The 19,237-nt window shown below is 34.7% G+C and overlaps 2 protein-coding genes across 6 annotated transcripts in view; both read left to right on the top strand.

Moving 5' to 3' along the window:
• HIKESHI (heat shock protein nuclear import factor hikeshi) overlaps positions 1–256 on the top strand; it is a 31,798-nt gene extending 31,542 nt beyond the window's left edge. For all 3 annotated transcript variants that reach the window (XM_016160372.2, XM_016160374.2, XM_016160375.2), the window contains one exon: positions 27–256. In XM_016160372.2, the coding sequence (XP_016015858.1) occupies positions 27–81 (55 nt within the window). In that variant the 3' untranslated portion in view covers positions 82–256. The remainder of the gene's footprint in view (positions 1–26) is intronic.
• A 65-nt stretch (positions 257–321) lies between these two features.
• CCDC81 (coiled-coil domain containing 81) overlaps positions 322–19,237 on the top strand; it is a 53,323-nt gene continuing 34,407 nt past the window's right edge. The window contains exons 1-2 of one of the 3 annotated variants that reach the window (XM_016160370.2): positions 322–2,233; positions 9,381–9,479. Coding sequence is in view for 1 of the 3 variants with exons in the window: in XM_016160369.2 (XP_016015855.2) it covers positions 18,617–18,695 (79 nt within the window). In the remaining 2 variants the exon portion in view is untranslated. Of the gene's footprint in view, positions 2,234–4,866; positions 4,917–9,380; positions 9,480–15,920; positions 18,696–19,237 lie in introns of those variants that run through there. The other 2 variants (XM_016160371.2, XM_016160369.2) reach the window with 2 other exon arrangements.

The raw sequence follows: 19,237 nt of genomic DNA, 5'->3' as shown, positions 1-19,237 counted from the left end.
TTATAAATATGTTTTTTCTTTTGTAGGTATGAAAACTTTCAAAGACGGCTAGCACAGAACCCTCTCTTTTGGAAAACATAATTTGAATAAAATAATTTTTAGTGGATTCTGAAATTTGTCATGTTTTGAAGATAAATGACTGTTTAAAAAAGCATGAAGTCTAAAGGATCATGAAACCTAAGTTTAAAAACTGCTTAGTGACTGTGACGCTTAATTAAAATCTTTATAAAAAATTAAAAACATCGAAAAATGAAAATATGTTCCTCATTAATGACTTTTTTCCCTTAAGGTGAAAATATTATTCAGAGGCAAAACATTTTGTTTTGGCTGATTCACTTTTTTTTTACTTAAAAATAAAGCATTTTCACAAGCATAGTGTGCCAAATGCCATTACATTTATAATCTTATATTTTTTTACTGGTTTGCTAGACTAGTCAACTTAATTCTATTAATTTGAGGGAATTTTTTAAAAACATATCAAATATACATTTTTACATATGGAGAAATTTTCAGTTAGTATTGCTTAAGATTACAAGTCTTTTCAGTTAACACAGGTTGGCAGTTTTTATATCTGCAAATTCATATGTTTGTATTTGTTTTACAAAATTGCTATGATTAATACTAATGTGGTTTTATTTTAAACTGGTAATGTTGTTAGGTGTTTTTATATAGAATATAGAATTCATTATCTTGCATATGATGATAAAGCTGTTGTGCCTCATTCAAGAGGGAACTCTGATTCATTTATACTGGTGATTCCCATTGACCAAAACCACCAGGATTATCACACGAAATCAAAGCTAGGTTTATTACCTTGCACCAAGGGAGTACAGACACCAGAAGAACTGTGGTGTGTCTCTAGAGAAAGGGTACATACGGGAGTTTGGGGCCTGGAGTTAGTTTTAGATTGTCTTGGCAGGCATTGGTCAAAATTTGGAAACTAGAGAGTTACTGGCATTGTCAGTATCTTTAGAATACATAAACCTATGGAGAATTATCATTAGAAGTTTGTGGTCTTGAAACATACACATCTGATTGAGCTGGCGCTAAAAGTTTGAGCTTAGGTAACGTTTTGCATAGTCAAAGTTGTGTAGACTGATGGCTTTTTGCAAGTTGTACATTTTTGCAAATTGTACTTTCAATTTTGTTCTGGTCTTCAGCTTAAGTTGAAGGATAGGCCATTATCTTCTGGAGTTGTAATGAATTCAGATTTTTATTGCTATTTACTGAATTATGATTGTATATCAAGTATTCATTGATAATCATTAGCCTTAGGTCTTCATGTTAACAATGGTTGAATTCTATTGAATCATGTGTCTTGACAGTGGCTATACAACAGCATTTTAAGACTGGACAGAGAAAGCATCAGCAAAATATACTGAAGCAAAATGATCATTCTTGTACTAGAATGCAAAGCCAGGCACCTAGATTACCAACCAATAGTATTTTATCACAAAAGGAATGAGCCAATAATTGTTTTCTTGAGGCGGGCCCATTCTCAGTGGAGTTAAATTCCTCCATAGAAGTCTGGACAATCTTTAGAGAAAATGGCTAGTGCAGGGAGAATAGCTCCAGCATTTGCTTCCTCCATTGGTGAGCATGGTTCTGGGACAGTGCTATAATGGTTGTAGCAGACATATTTTGTTGACTTGGAGTAAAGTTCCAGTTTTAAAAGAATGAAGATCAGGGCTAATGATATGAGGGAAATTCAAGTATCGGAAGCGACCCTTGGGAGAAACTTGGTCTCCATTTAAAGGAAAAACTATTAAATCTTTATTTTTATAGTAGAATTTGGCAGGTTAGAGAATAGCTATGGTCTGAGAAAACTGAAAAGTTTTGCATTACTTTTTTTTTTTTTTTTTTTTTTTTAACCTTGGGCAGAAGCTGTCCACTTTCTTTTGTCATCTGCTTGACTTGAAAGGCCTTGATAAGTAGTCTTTCTGCAAAGATTTGGCTTCTGGAGGATTCCTAAGAATTAATGGTTTAAAGTCTCCTGATGGAATGGTTGTCCAGCTGTCTAGAGAAGTTGTCATTTATTTGGGAAAATGAATCCAGGAATCAACATCTTGGAGTTTTACTACCATGCTGGTGGTTACAGTATCTGATCAGCCAATTTTTTATTGAGGGCAGTTCTTCTCTGATGTCTCTTCCAGAAGACTAAATATGCTGAGGATTGAGGATGTTACAGACAATGATGTTTTCGTAGAATGGAGGAGACTAATCCACTATCGAGGTATAGCACAATTGATTTATAAGATTATTATGAATTAGTATAAGACTACAAACAGATGGACAGCATCAGTTCTCTAGGCCTATAATATATTTTAAAGTGTATCTTTTTGTAGATAGTTGTTATATCAGTCTTGCCATGAACATGAGTGTTTTTTACTTGAAAGGTATATAGTCATTTGCTATGGTCTGAATGAGTATGTACCCACAAAATACACTGAAATCCTACTACCTAATGAGATGGTATTAGAAGGTGATTAGAGCTCTTGTGAATGAGATTAATGCCTTTAAGAGGTCAAAGACAGCTCCCTTGCTCCTTACACCATGTGAAGATACATAGAAAAGTTTGCAGCCTGGAAGAAGGTCCTCACCTGACCACACTGACACCTTGATCTTGGACTTGCAGCCTCCAAAATTGTGAGAAAAATTTCTGTTGATTATAAGCTTCCCAGTCTGTGGTATTTTGATATAGTTGCTTGAATGGATTAAGATACATTGAAACATTAACAAGTTTTACTCATGCATAGTTTAGGAAGGTTAAATTTGATTTTTAAATTTGATTTTTAAATTTGATGTTTTGAAGAACTCACAGTAGTTTTGAGTTAGTTAAAATTTGGAGAGTGCCAAACAAACTTAATTTTTCCTATAATTTCTTCCATAAGGTGAAAGAAACCCAAAGAGTTCAGGCAAAAGAGACATCTTCACAATTTTATTATGCTTGGACTGGGGAAAGGCAAAATCATGACTTGTCAAAGGAGAGAAGAACATAAGTCAAAAATGTCAAAAGGCAAGAAATAGTCTTTAGCCAATACCTATATTCAGCATACTAGGAAAAATAACACCATGTACCATCTGTGCAGGGCTGGTCCATTTAAAAATTTTTACTAAGTCACTTTTTGAGTAATTTACTGAACAAAAAAGGATAGTAAGGAACTTCATTGGAATTTAAAATATTGAGAAAATATCAAACTCAAGTACATGTTTCATATCTTCATAGTTTTGATGATATATGTACAAGATAAGGGCATTGTCTTCTGAATGTAACTAACTACATCAATTGTCATGTATGAACCTGGAACAACATAGCCATATCTTGTAAATCTAGATTTCAAATACATCACTAATAGGTTCTACCTTATTACTTTGTGATTTTTGTAATTGCATTATCAAAATGTAATACATGAAGAATTAATTGAAAACTGACATCAAGTAATTTTGTTGGAGAGGATAGCTATCTTCTTAGTTTCATAATTGTAAGACATTTTCATTTTTAACCACCAGTTAGAATGATCAAATAATTTTTCATTTCTGCATCCTCTATTTTCATAACTTTTGTATATACACCTGCTTTCAGTATTTGCTTATTTTTTGAAAAAAAGCTTTATCGAGATATAATTCATATACCATCAAATTCCATGTTCTATTCAGTGTTTTTTAGTATGTTTACAGGTTTGTTGAAATATCATCACAATTTTAGAACATTTTCTTCCCCGCCCCACCTAAAAATAGTGCTGTACTCATTAGTAGTTAATCCCTAGCTCCCAGCGCCCTCCTCCTCCCACCAGTTCCGGGCAACTACTAATCTGCTTTCTTGCATTTTGGGGGTATTTCGTATAAGTGGAATCATACAGTATGAAGTCTTCTGTGGCTGGCTCTCTTCACTTAGGCATAATGTTTTTAAAGATTCATGTACATTATAGCATGTATCAGTACTCATTTCTTTTAATTGCTGATAATATTTCATGTATGAATATGCCCATTTTGTCCATACATCAGTTGATGGACATTGGATTATTTACACTTTTAAGCTATTATGAAATAGCTATTATGTGGGTATATACTTTCATTTCTTCTGGATATATACTTAAGAGTGGAATTAACTGTGCTATATGGTAACTTGTTTTACTTTCTGAAGAACTGCTAAACTGTTCTCCAAAGCAGTTGCACTATTTTACATTCCCATCAGCAGTGTATGAGGGTTTCAGTATCTCCACATATTTGTCAACAGTAGCTATTATCTCTTGCTTGTAGCCATTCCAGTGAATATAAAGTATCTCATTCTGGTTTTGATTTGTAATTTTCTAATGACTAATGATATTGAGTATCTTTTCATGCACTTATTGGCCATCTGTTTATGTTCTTTGGAAAAATGTTCAAATCTTTTGCCCATTTTTCAGTTGATTATTTGTCTTTTTATTGTTGAGTTGTAAGCATTCATTATATATTCTGGATACAAGTCCCTAATCAGATATTTGATTTGCAAATATTTTCTACCATTCTGTAGGTTCTCTTCATTTTTTTTTTTGATGAGAGTATTAGTTGAAACACAGAAGTTTTTAATTTTGGTTATAGTCTTATTTATCTTTTTATCTTTTCTCACTTATGCTATTGGTGTCATATCTAAGATGAGTTTACTTGTGAATTCCACCAGACATTTAAAGAAGGAATTATATTGATTATCTGCAGTCTCTACTGGAAGATAGAAGCAGAGGTGATACTTCATAATTCATTCTGAGACCAGCATCACCCAGATACCAGAACCAGACAATTATATTACAAGAAAAGAAACTACAGGCCAATATATCTCATGAATGCAGATGCAAAAATTCTCAACAAAATATTAGCAAATTGAATCCAACAATGGATAAAAACAATTATACATTACAACCAAGTGGGATTTATTCCAGGTATGCAAGGCCAGTTCAACATTTGAAAATCAGTTAACGTAATCCATCACATCGATAGGCTAAAAGATAAAACCACATGATTGTATCAATAGATGCAGAAAAAACATCTGACAAAACCAATGCCCATTTATGATAAAAACTCTTCATTAACTAGGATTAGAAGGGAACATCCTCAACTTGTTAAAGAACATCTATGAAAAACCTACAGCTAACTAACATCATACTTAATTGGAAGAAACTAGAAGCCTTTCTAAGATCAGGAACAAGACAAGGATATCCCGTCTCGCCACTCCTCTTTCAGTATTGTAGTTAATGCAGTAAGACAAGAAAAGGAAATAAAAGGCATACTGACTGAAGGGAGAAATAAAATTCTGTAGATGACATTATCATCTACGTAGAAAATCTGAAGGAATTGACAACGAAAAAAAAAAATCTGGAATTACTACATGGTTATATCAAGGTTGCAGGATACAGGGTTAATATACAAAACCCAATCACTTTCTTATATACTGTCAATGAGTAAGAGGAATTTGAAATGAAAAAACATTACTGTTTTCATTAGCACCCCCCAAAATGAAATACTTAGGTATAAACCTAAAATATGTATAATTTATGAGGAAAACGACAAAACTGAGGAGAGAAATCAGCTAAATAAATGGAGAGAGATCCATATTTATGGATAGGAAGATTCAAGACGTCAATTCTTCCTAACTTGACCTAAAGATTTAATGCAATCACATAAAAATTCCAGCAAGTTAGTTCGTGGATATCGACAAACATTCTAAATTTCATATAGAGGGGTAAAAGACCTGTTGTAGAAGAACCAAGTTGGAGGACTGGTAGTTCCTAATTTCAAGGTTTATTCTAAAGCTAAAATAATCAAGACAGTGTGGTATTGGCAAAAAAATAGACAAAGAGATCAGTGAAACAAAAAAGAGCCCAGAAATAGACTCTCATGAATACAGTCGACTAATCTTTGACAAAGGAACAAAGGCAATACAGTGAAGCAGTGATAGTCTCTACAACAAGTCATGCTGGTACAACTGACCATCCTCATGCAAAAAAAAAAAAAAAAAAAAATCTAGATGCAGACCTTGCACCCTTTATAAAAATCAACCTAAAATAGATGATAGAGCTAAATATAAAACACAACACTATAAAACTAGAAGATAACAGAAAATCTGGACTTTAGATGTGGCAATGACTTTTTAGATATACCAAAATCATGATCCATGAAAGAAAAATTTAATAAGTTGTTAGCAGCCATGTAGTAGGTTTATGTTTTCCTGTTCCAAATAGGTTCTTTTCTCTGAATACACACTAGAACATTATAGAACTTGAAGCTGTTTTTATTAGCAGGTGAAATGAGTGTTTCAAAGTCATATAGAGTCTATAAGCAGGGAGCAGGCATTTGGCTTTTGGTCTAGTTAACTTTCCCTTCCTTTCACAAGAGTAGAGGAGACCCTCATTGCATAAGCAACCTTTATAGGAGAGATTCTCCATGTTTCTTTGTCTTTTGGACAAGACACTCTTCAGCCCACAGAATTAAGAAATTTTAGCCCTTAGTTTCTTTTGGGTCTCATCCTCTTGTATGATATACTTGCTGGATGTATACATGCATTCTTTCTGCTTACCCCCCCATCCCCTACCCTCCCATTTGTCTCTGTATGGAGAGAGGTTCTGTAAAGTGGGGGAGAACAGAGGAGTCCGTTGAGTGCTTCCCACCTGCAACTCTTCTCTCCTAAAATACCTCAAATTGTTGTGCTATTATGAGGATTAATTTTCATCCTAGGACTACCCAATCTAATCTACATTGGAAATGTCTAATCTTCCTCTTGACATTTGCCCTTTTTCTGTTTTTCACATTAACTGCACATGGCTGCTTAAACCACCTGACTAAAGCTAGGATTAAGTGTTTCTCTTTAATCCTCAAATTTATTCTCTGGTAATACAGTGGGAGGATGGGTAGCCTCATTTTTTGCCTCTAGTCTAATGTTTGGTTGTTTTACAAATTTGTAAACAGACAAGACCCAGGATAGTGTGAGTTGGACTAGCTTAAGGAGAAGGGAGTTACTGGAAGAGTATTAGGAAGCTCACAGAGTGATGGGAGCTGGGAGAGTAAGATTTAGAAATGGGCAGGATTCAAGGGGATTGTAGAAGACTAGGCGTTAGGAGCCCTGGCAATCGCTATAAAGCTGGATAGTGAGGAAAGCACACCATCCCTGCAGTGCATGTATTCCAGATTTTCCTATTCCTATGTCATTGGCTAAACAGTCTGGGCCCAAGAAAGAGCATCAGATAACTGAAGTTGGGTCACATGTGTGGCCCCTGGTGCTGCTGAGTCATGGAGGGCAAGGATCTGTTTTCTTCAGCTCAGTAATGGAATGTGGTCACCAGAAATTAGTGCCCCATCAAAATAACACACAGTCCCGATGTGTAAGTTCAAAAAGGATCAAGATGCTCTTAGGGCAGCCAAAACAAAACAAAAGACAACCAGAATTGTGTTTTCAATGGATGAGTTGAAATGCCAGAGAAATGCATTTAGGAGTAAGGATGGGAGGAAATGGGGAGGATAGTGATGAAAATATGAGTAGGTAAAAGGACAGGAAACATTTCCTCAGGAAAAACTTTTTTTTGGCAGTATATATATCTACATACAAGTCATCATGGCTTTTTCATCTAACAGGACCTTTTAAAGCTCTCTGAAAACAGTATGGAAAGCACATCTCGGTGATATAGCCTTTTTTCATCAGATGGTGCTTTAACCTATGGATAATGTGATGTGAATTTTGGGGAAACTTCCAAAAGCCTGTCTATAAAGTGCTTTTACATAACAATCAAGAAATATTCAGTTTTTGTTGGAGAGGAGAAATGTGAACCTAGATGAGGGAAACCTAAACTCCCTGTACAGATAGGGAGGCCAAAGTTTCCTAACAATAGCTGAGGCTGGAGCACAAGGACATGATAGAAATTAGGAGTGGACTTCTGATTTAAGAAAGAACCACTAGAGAGGTGCAGAAGCTTGAGAAAGCACAGTGCCTTTTAGGAATTGCAGGTGGTGGATTGGAGCTGGAGAGAGGGAGAGTATTCCAGGTGAGGAAGCAGGATGAACAAAGGTGTGAAATATGTATGCATAAGTTTAGATTCAACTATGGCTATTTAATTTAGCTTGTTATCTGGCTCATCTCAATTTTTTATTAATAGGCTTTTATTTTAGAACAATTTTAGATTTGCAGAAAAATTTGAGCAAACAGTATCAAGGAAATATACATTTTTTAACTAATGTAGGTTCACCTTCAAATAACACTTTTATTTCCCATGTAGTGCAGGTAACTTAGAGTATCCTCAGTTCCTTTCTTCCATCCTTTATGGCATTGCTGTCATTCATTTCACTTATCCATATGCTATAATTATCAAATACACTGAGTTTCTGACCTATATTATTTTCCTTCTTGAAGAACTTTTTTAGCATTTTTTCATAGGGCAGATCTGCTGGTTATGAATTCCTTCAGTTCTTTTTTTATTTATTTTTTTCCCCCTGAGGACATCTATTTCTCCTGAACTATTGAAGAATAATTTTGTCATCTCAAGTTTGTATCCTATGATGACCTGAATTTGGAAAAACGAGCCATCTGTTTAGAATAACTACTCTGATTCTATCCCATTGCTTTTCTTAACCAATTCTTGTTCTCCGGCTTCCCCATTTTCTAGTCCCTTCTTTTTCTGTGCTATATTGGAACAGACTCACTGCAAAACAGATGTTAGATTCAAATACTGTGAACACAAAACGTTTATGGAACACCTACACTGTATATGTAGAAGAATAAGTAAAAGCCTATACTGTATAGTCCTGATGTGTTCATTCTGGAGTTATTATGATCCCCATTTTACTAATGATGAAACTAAGACTCAGAAAAGTTGAGTAGCTTGTCCAAGCTTTCCAGAATAGAGAATTAAAGGCCTACAGTTTAGTTTTCTATGGCTGTCTTCTTTACATCATTCAGATGTCTTAGAGAAGCCTTTCTAAAGTAGCCTCTTTTCTTTGTGTCCAATTGTCCTGCCTTATTTTTCTTTGTAGTAACTACTATTACATTATTTATATTTTGTTTTTTTGTTTGTTCCACTAGGCTATGTATGAGGGCAGGGTCTTGGTTGTGTTATATACTGTTTATTATCCCACTGCGTAGAACACAGCCTGGCATATAATAAGGCACTCAAGAAATGTTTGTTGAAGGATTGACTCTCAAACCAAAGCTCTTACTCAGTCTGCTTATTTGTGAACCTAGATAGGAGTAAGATGGTTTAATTTTCAAGTGCCCTGATACCAAAGAGTATGCTGCACAAAGCCTGTGCATGCAACATGTCAAATAATATGTGTACCCTGGCCAATACTTTTTAAAAATTAGAGTTTAATTTACACATGGTAAAATAAATCTTAAGCATGTCTGTATTTTTTTTTTATAGATGTATAACTACCACCCATATCAAGATACAGAACATGATACAAGATACACCCCAGGCAAACTCTGTGTTATCTCCCAGTTGACATCCCATTTCCTAGAGGTAAGTTTTCTGACTTCTAACACATAAGTTTGCTGGTTCTTCAGCTTCATATAAATGTAATATATAGTTTATACTCTTGCATTTCTCTTCTTTTGCTCATCATAATATTTTGGAGATTTATCTATGTTGTGCATATCAGTAGTTTCTTCCTCTTTTTATTGTCATGTCATGTTCCTTGTATAAATATACCATAATTTGTTTAATCATTCACTATTAATGGATATTTTAGATTGTTGCCAGTTTCTGGGTTTTAGGAATAAAGCTGCTGTAAACATTCTTATATCAGTTTTTACAGACATATGCACTTGATATGTTATTTAGGGGATGATATACTTAGGAGTGGAATTGCTGCATCATATGGTATGTTTAGCTTCCTTTTTTGAGAAGTGCCTGTTCTAGTATTTTGCCCATTTTTAAAACTTTTTTTTATTATTGATCTTCTTTATATATTATGGATATAATCCTTTATCAGATATATATTGCCAATAGACATATTCTCCCCGTTTGTGATTTGCCTATTTGATTTCTTATTGATGGGTTTTGGTAACAGAAGTTCTTAATTTTAATGACGTCAAATCATCAGCTTTGTCTTTTAAGATTAGTGCTTTTTTCTGTCATGTTCAAGAAATCTTCGCATACCTCAAAGTTGTGAAGTTACTCTCTAATGTTTTCTTTTAGAGTTTTATTTTTTTTTAGCTTTCACATTTAGATATATCATCCACCTTGAATTAATTTTTGGGTTTGATGTGAGGTAGGGCTTATTGTTTTTTCCCATAGGAATATGCAGTTGTCAAAGCACCATTTAATGAAAAAGACTATTATTTCCCTGCTGAATTGTAGTGATACTTTTGTCATAAATCAAGTGACTTTATAAGTAGGGGTGTTTTTCTGGACTGTTTTGTTCCATTGGTCTATTTGTCTATCTTTGTACCAACATTCCACTGTCTTAATTACTGTAGCAGGTCTTGAACTCTGATGGTATAAATTCTCCAACTTTATTCTTTTTTACAATTGTCTTGGCTATTTTAGGTTCTTTGCATTTCTGTATAAATTTAAGGTTCAGCCTGTCAATGTCCACCAAATATTCCTGCTGGGGTTTTGATTAGGTTTGTCTTAAATTTATAGATCAAAATAGGGGAAATTAACATCTTATCAATATTTAATCTTTTGATTCATAAACATGAAATAGTTCTCCATTTAGGTAGTCTTTATTTTCTCTTTGTCATACAAACTCACAATATTTTGTACTAGTCAATATTAGCTTTATGGAACTTATCTTAAATTTGTTCCTAGATATTTGATTTTTTGATTCTCCTATGTGGTATTTTTAAAAATTTTGTTTTGATCATTTCTTGCTAGTATATAGAAATATGACTTTTTAATATGTTGGCCTTTTATCTAAAGAGCTTGTTGCTAAATTTATTTACTGGTTCGAATAGATTGTCTCTTCACAACCTTATAATTTTTAAATGAAATCTGTTTTACTTTTTATTACCAATCTTATATATTTTATTTCTCTTTCTAGTCTTATAGCACTGTCTAGGCCCTCCAACACAATGGCGAATGAAAACTGCAGTAGTGGACATTCTCATCTTGTTTTTGACCTTGGGGAGAAAGTTTTGACAATTTTACCATTGAGAATGGTGTAGCTTAAGGTTTTATTACTAGATAACCTTTTTCAGATCCAGGAACTTGCCTTCCACTTCTACTTTGTTAAGGATTTTTTTCCTTAAATCAAGAATTCATATTTTATTAAATATGCTTTCTTTACCTATTGAGATGATTGTGCTTTTCCCCATTTTTTCATTCTGTTAATGTGCATTGCACCGATAAAATTTTTAAATTTTAGAATATCCTTTTATTCCTGGAATAAATCCCTAGTAGTTGTGATGTATTATGTATTTTTAAAATTATTTTTATTATTATATCTTAAATGATGAATTAAAAGTTTATATAAAAATAATAAGCTACAGATATGTCTTTACATTAAGATTATTGAAAACTGGTAATCCTCAATGTATCAGTTTTTGCTTTATGTATTTTGAAGCTCTGTTATTAGGAGCATAAGTAGAATAGTAGAATAATTAGGATGCAATAATTCAGATTTTTATGTCTTCTCTTTCATGAGTTGACCCTTTTCCATTATGAAATGACACTCTTTATTGCTAGTAACATTCTTTGCTCTGAAATGTAATGTGTCTGATGTTAATATAATTCTAGTTTTCAATTGATGGGTGTTAGCATGGTGTCGTTTTTGCCACCCCTTTAGTTTTAGTCTCTTTGTTTGTATTCAGAATATTTAGCAGTGGTTATTGTCTTTCATCAGTTTGGTAACTTTTCTAGTCACTATTTCTCAATGATTGCATCTTTCTTATTCTGTCTTCCCTCTATTCCTTAGAACTTTATTTGTCTTATGTTTCTCTTACTCTGTTAGGTTCTTTTTACCCATCTTCCTCGTTGAGGTTCAATTGGATAATTTCTAAAAGTTCATTAATCCTGACACATGCTGTTTTCAGTCTACTGTTAAAATCCTCCAATGAATTCTTCATATTTTATTTTGCTTATGACTTATTTATATAAGATTACATCCTCCAGAACTCTGAGTTACTTTCTAAAAAATTCTCATTGAGGTATATTTTATGTAAAAATTGCACCCATTTAAAGAGTACACTTTGATGAGTTTTGACAGTGGTATACCTTATTAAAATTACCACCACACTCAAGATACAGAATTCTCTATCACCCTCCAAAGCTTCTCATTCTCCTTTGTTGTTTATCTCTACTTCTGATCCTGGCTGCAGCTAATCATTGATTGCCTGAGTCACTCTAAATTAGTTTGCATTTAAAAAAATTTTTTATAAATGGAGTCACACAGTATGCATTCTTTATATTTGGTTTCTGTCTGTCCATATAATGATTTTGAAGTTCATCCATATTATTGCCTGTGTCAGTAAGTTCATTCATTTCCATTATCTAATAGTGTTACATTGTGTGGATATACTACCGGTTGTTTATCCATTTACCATTTGGACACATGGGTCATTTCACATTTTGTCTATTGTGAATAAAGCCTCTGTGAATATTTGTGTATAACACTTTGTTTGAATATTTTGTTTTTATTTTTCTCGGTTGAATACTTAGAACTGAATAGATGGGTCATATGGGAGATGTATTTTTAACTTTATAAGAAACTGCCAGGTTTTCAAAGTACATTGAACCACTTTACAGTCTCACCTGCAGCATATAAGTTCTAATTGCTTTGTATCTTCACCAACACTTGGTATGTCAGTCTTTTTAACTGGAGCTATTCTAATGTTGTAGTGGTATCTCTTGTGGTTTTAATATGTGTTTCCTTAATAATCAGTTATGTTGAGAATCTTTTCATCTGCTTTCTGGTCTTGTGTATATCTTATTTTGTAAAATGTATGTTCAAAGATTTTGCCCCTTTAAAAAATTGAGCCGTCTTATTATTCTTTTAGGAAGATTGAAAATATATAATATGATATTTGTATTGTGAATATTTTTACTGTTGTGTCTTTCCTTCATTTCTTAATGGTATCTGTTTAAAAGCTTTAAATTTTGATAAAGTCCCATTTATCAAATTTTTAACTTTTATGATTTATGCTTTTTGTGTCCCAAGAAATATTTACTTAACCCCCAAATCATAAGAGTTTTCTTTTATATTTTATTTTTGAAGTGTTAAAGTTTTTACTTTTAGATTTAGCTCTTTGATCCATTTTAAGTTAATTTTTGTGTATTGTATAAGGTGACTTTGCTGACCAACTTATCACATATTGCCTAAAGTCATCTATCTACCTTTCTGATAAGCATACCCCCAAAAAAGAGTCAAGAGACATTTGTCTGTAGAATATGCATTTCGCTTGCCTATGCTGAATGGTGTAATATACTGATAAAATTGGGCAAGTAACTGTAAGTTGAAAATTTTTAGAAGCCAAAAAACTTTCTCATTTTAACTTTTCTCATTGCTTCTTTAAGTATACTGGTATTTTATTTATTAGTATTAATCATCTTTATTGTTATTTTATCAATAAAAATGAAGGCTTAGAAATATTAATATTTTTTCAGTCATACAAATTATTTATGCTAACATCAGATGTGAACTCAGGTCTTCAAGCGCCAAATTTTTCATTTCATCATATGAAATGAAATCAAGGGAAAAATGGTGTAAAATGTTCACAAAAAGGGCATGTCAGATGAGTATGGAACAAATACTAATTTTCTATTCATAGATAGTTATCCATACATGAGTATCATTATCATATTTATTATTCATTGAGGTCTCATCTGTTAAACATGGAAAAGTCCTATTGTGTGACTTCTATGCTACAGATAATCCAGGCAGGATAGTGACAGTGCTATCTATTACTTGAAATGGTCTATTTTTAAATAGTCTGACTCGAGTTTTTCTATGTTTTTTCCTTCAGAGATCATTCCATAGCTTAATCTCAAAGTATTCTCATTTGTCCCATTAGTTAAATTACCTTTCTTATATTATCTTGAATCTTTGCTGTTTCATCCATGAAAAGTTTATGAATAGTTATCACTCTCAAGGACATTCATCATCCTGTAGCCAGCCTTCCGATGGCTAGCACTTATCTTTTTAGTTATTTGGTAGCTTTCCCTCATCTCTCTTAGAAATTTCTGATTATAGTTGCCATCTTGCATGTGGATTTTTTTGACCATGTAACAAAATACAAACCCCATTTTAATACAATACTGAAGAATATAATAGCCTGTGAGTGATCAGGTCATCCTTTTATTCCAAGGGCTTTGAGAACTATCTACACCTTCCAAATAAAGCTCAAACCTCTTTGTTTAGTATTCAGATCAGTCATCTCAGAAGTAATCTTCCTCTCCTGTTACTCCTATTGCATAGTCTTCATACCTCTAACATCAGAGTGAACATATCTTTACAATAGAGTTGCAGTACACAAACACTTAATTTGTATGAATTCAAGTCTAAATATATAGCTGTAAGAGAATAACTTAAATTTAAATACTTCAGTTTTAACCATCAGTCCTGTATCAATTTGGCTTCAGAAGGCAGAACCCCTATGAATGATAGAGAATACAGGATTTATTATGGGCATTAGTCCTTACTGATTGTAGGAACCGGTTCACGGTTTATGTCTGGTGTTGGCCTCTGTCTCGTGCTGGGTTTAAAGTCATCAGGGCCGACGGTCAGGAAGGAAAGATGGTGACAAAATGAGGGTGATTAAGAAAAGACTGGAACTGGTGAAGACAAGCTGGAACCCACAAAGACAACTAGAATCTGTGAGGATAAATTAGAACTGGCCTCTGTCTCTCACCGCATCCAGATTTGGTGATGTGAGTGGCCTGCAGGACAAGGTGGTGCCTTTGGCCACTGTGTTGAACACGCATCTAGTAGAGGGCTCAGAGAAGCTGAGAAGGAGTTCTGGTGGGAGAACTAGAGAACTACAGGCCAAGCGGCTGGCACATGCGTACATGGTGAGCCAGCAGATCAGTGTCTGATCCTGCAGTGATCTTCAGAGCATCAAAATGTGCTTTACTTCTGCCTCCCAAATCTCACACAAATTTCTCTTTTAATTAACCCTAACCTAGAATCAGGGAGGGGATTCTGGGAAATGCAGTTCTATCTTAGCTGAGTTGACATGGAGCAAAACCACAAGTCCACTTCTGCATAAACCTTTGAGTAAGCAAAGGACTGAAGATATGCATCTGGTATATTTTCAGTCTGTCTCAGTTCCCAAGTACCTCTCATAGTGTAAGAATCTCACAGTGCTGAGTGCAATTCTACTCTTTGGTTGAATATTTCAAACAAGACTGGTTTCCTAATCACAAGCCAATTGTTTCATTACGTGCTCATCTAAAATAAGTGATCTGATCAATGGTGGAAGGAGACTGGCTGCATTGGGTCAGCGAACCAAGAGATGGCCTGTACCTCTTTCTCTGTCTCTTTTTCTTTGTAAATTGTCTTTAAAATATTATTAAAGTTATCCATGCTCTTGGTTAACAGAAAATAAAAGAAAAAGGTGAACATAAAAGTTCTCTGAACTCCCTCCACCTCCACACACAATTTCACACTATCTAAAAACAACCCCTGTTAATATTTTTTTGTATATCTTTCCTTAAATATTCTATGTATTTACAAATATACATATGAATATGCATGTATATTTACATATAGGTGTATAAGTAGGAACATATTATTAGTACTATTCTGCAACAGGTTTCATTTAATATATCTTGAAACTTTTAAAGTATAAGCACATAAATGTACAGCTTTCTTTCAATCAAACTCTTAAAAATGTCTTCCAAAGTACAGCTTTACAATTTAACTTCTTCTCTATGATGATTATTTCAGGTTAATTCTAAGATTTAGCATTACATTGTTACATATATGTATATTATTTATATGTATCATTCAGGTATATCCAAAGAGCAAACGCTTTGCAGTGGAATTGCATTGTTCACCTTAGCTTTGCTATTGACAAAGGGAATGTATTTTCAGGATATATAATGTTTATAGCTCATTGGAAGTTGCTAGTAAACACAGGGTCATGTGTATTTCTACAGCCTCCTTTATCAAGAGACTTTTGACAAAAGGAAAAGAAGACCTTGAAAGAAAGGTCTTTGTCTTTATTATTTGTATATCCTCCTTTGGCCATCTATATTTCACTAATAATGGTCATTCATAACCATCTTCTGAAACTGAAGATGGTTTTTTCTAGAGACTAAAAGTGTCATCACAATACTTAACTCAAAATCTAATCTATTATTCTAAGAAACTAATATATTTTTATAATTCCATGATTATCTTAAGATAGAACAGTAATGCCGATATTGCCACTAAAATTTAGCTGGCTCGGCAGTTTTATCAAGACAGTGTCACAAAAGAGTTTGCCCATTGCTTGCTGCTGATCCATTCAGCAATATTCTCTGCCTACTGACTCTCTGCCTGAAGGATTTATGACAGCCTTCTCTGCAAGAACAAGTGTTTCAAAACACCATCAATAGACCAGAGGACAAAGACAGGCAGTAAAGGGAGAGTGGGAGGAAATTATTTTTCCAAGAAACTAGCTTAAGAAAGGCCCAGAACTTAGTTCTGACTGCTTAGTAGACAAGACAGAGAAAGAGGCTGAGTTGTAGACCTTGCCATGTTTTAGCAAACAGGTTCTCAGTCCTATTAGACACAATGTTTTTTTTTAATAACACATATTTTGTAATGTTTTGTTATTATCCTGAAATGAGGTTTATGGATAATATAGCTTATCTACCCTAATATTTAAAAATGAATTAAAAGTCATAAGTCTAAAGTCATAGTATAATAGATAAATTAAAGGTCAGTAAAATAATACCAATTTTAACATGTATATGTACAGATATGACTATACCGAAAGGGAGATTAAGTAACTACATGTGTATATCTATAGGAAGAATCACAATGAATGTAACAACTACAAATGCAGCCTGAGTCAAGTGTGTTGATTACTCAGTTACCATCAGCCTCACTGATAGTGGTGATAAGTATTCCTAAGTAGTGAAGAATTCTTCTTAAATCCTGAAAAAAAGAAAAAGCATAATCTTCCCCCAATTTACTTGGGATTGAAGTCTTAGAAAGTTAAGTGATATTGAATTTGAGCAAAAAATTATTTGTATTTATACATAAAGTGATTTTTTTCTAGGCTCACAAGAAAGTCTGATGAGATGTTTATAAATGGTACAGAATTACAACAGCCTTCACTGCGTAGAACTGTTCTGTACATTGCAGGACGTTGAGCATCCTGATTTCTGTCCAACTAAGTGCCAGATGATCCTCCCTCCTACCATCATTGTGAAAACTCATCACTTTGGAAATCCGCCAATCACTTTTGGCATTATCTGCTAAAATCTACTTCTAGTTACATACACATCAGAAATGAGTACATATGTGCATCAAAAGTTTTGTTCAAGAATGTTTGCAATAACATTATTCCTAATAGCCCCAAATGGAAACAACTGCAATGTACTCCCAGTAATGAAATGGATAAATAAATTGTACCATAGTCATACAAAGGAATAATATGTGACGGTGAAAATGAATAAATTGCTACTACAGAAACTGTAGAGGAATCTTACAACTATAATGTTGAGTGACGGAGTCACACACAAAAGAATACATATGTGATTCCAAAAGTTCAAATATAGGCAAAACAAATTTATAGTATTTTTTGGCATAATGCCCAGAGGGGGAATGAGGTGCATTTCTGTGGTACTGGTAGAGTTCTAATTCTTGACCTGGGTAGGGTTTACATGTGTGTTCACTTTGTGATAAGTCATTATCAGCAGTTTAGCAGGATGAGATTTTGAAAGTGTATAAGAAAGGAGAAAAAAAATGACAGTTATTTTTTAAAAGTCAACCCCCTTCCTAGCCCTCCAGCCCTCCATTTCCTAGGAAGGGAGCCCAGGAAAAGCCACACTGGACAAATTCCAGCTCAAACGCAAACCCTCATACAGATCCGAAAATTACAATATCCATCCCTAGGGGCGAAGAGTGTGCCCAGATTTGTACAAGGTGATTGCAAAAATGACCAAATCTCTTTGCTGCCGGAATAAGAGGAGAAAGAGAAAACAAAGTTAAAAAACATTAAGTTGCTTCCCAACCTCGCTGTCTAGAGCTCGGGACATCACCCGGACTACCTGGGGCCCACCTTAGGGGGTGGGGCCAATGCCCTTCTTTGGTGCCCAAGCAACGGAGGGACCCTTTGTAGCATCCTAGCAACGCGCCCCGCCTTCCTCTAGGCTGACCTTACTCTCCCTGCCCCTGCTGGTGGCTCCGGCTCACCCTTTCAGAGTCTCCTTGTGTTGCCGACGACTTGAGTTTGCACACTGATTCTGGTGCGGTTCAGCTCTCGGGTTTTCTGCGATGGAAACTGCTTAAGGGAGAGCCTGAGCTGAGAGGGGAGGGACAGCGAGAAAAAAAAACGTTAAGAAAAAAATTTGGAAGATTCCATAATTTTTATATTTAAGTATCATCCGAAGGTCCAGGGTGAGGGGACTGGAGGGTGGGAAAATCACTTTTGTACAAATTCCATATAAAGAAGGAAGAAAAGAGACCTGGTGAGGACCCTGCAAAAGCTGACTGGGGACTGCAGATGTTGGACACCATCATCCCTTCCCTGCAGAACCTGGGCAGGCAGGTGTTGCCTACACTGCCCCTGCTGAGCCAGGAGGGTAAGTGGCATGAGGTGGGGGCTTGGGGGCTGAACCTTCAGCTGCTTGGAGGTGAGGCAGAAGACCTCCTTCCCTGTCCAGTGGAGTGGCCATGTCACCTTAGCCGCCAGCTGGTAATTACAGCAGGCTCCTGCTGGATCCCTAACGACAAGTTCTTCCTTGACTGCCATAATAAGGGTTAGGGGTCAGCTGAGGGTTTTGATTAAACAAGGTAATGTATACATACGCAGTGCTTAGCTCCAGGACTAGCCTAAAGTAAGTGCTCAGTAAATGTGAGCTAAAAACAACCATCCCAAAAGGGCTCCTCAGAGTTCATACAAAAACATGGCTATTTTTGTTGCCCTTGATATCTTGGGATTGTGTTAAGAAAATGAGATGATCATAAAAAGAATAAAGGGTTTGAAGTAAGACCTGGAAGCTTCTCATAGAAAACTTACTAGGCTTGATTAAAAGGATAGTTTCTTAGAAGAATCACCCCAAAGTGACAGTGAGATCTGTCTGCAAATGATAGGAGTCCCTGGGAAGAAAAGTGCTCTAGAAAT

The sequence above is a fragment of the Rousettus aegyptiacus genome, unplaced genomic scaffold, assembly GCF_014176215.1.
Source record: "Rousettus aegyptiacus isolate mRouAeg1 unplaced genomic scaffold, mRouAeg1.p scaffold_m13_p_5, whole genome shotgun sequence".
NCBI classification, from domain to species: domain Eukaryota; kingdom Metazoa; phylum Chordata; class Mammalia; order Chiroptera; family Pteropodidae; genus Rousettus; species Rousettus aegyptiacus.
This window is presented reverse-complemented; position numbering and strand designations above follow the sequence as displayed.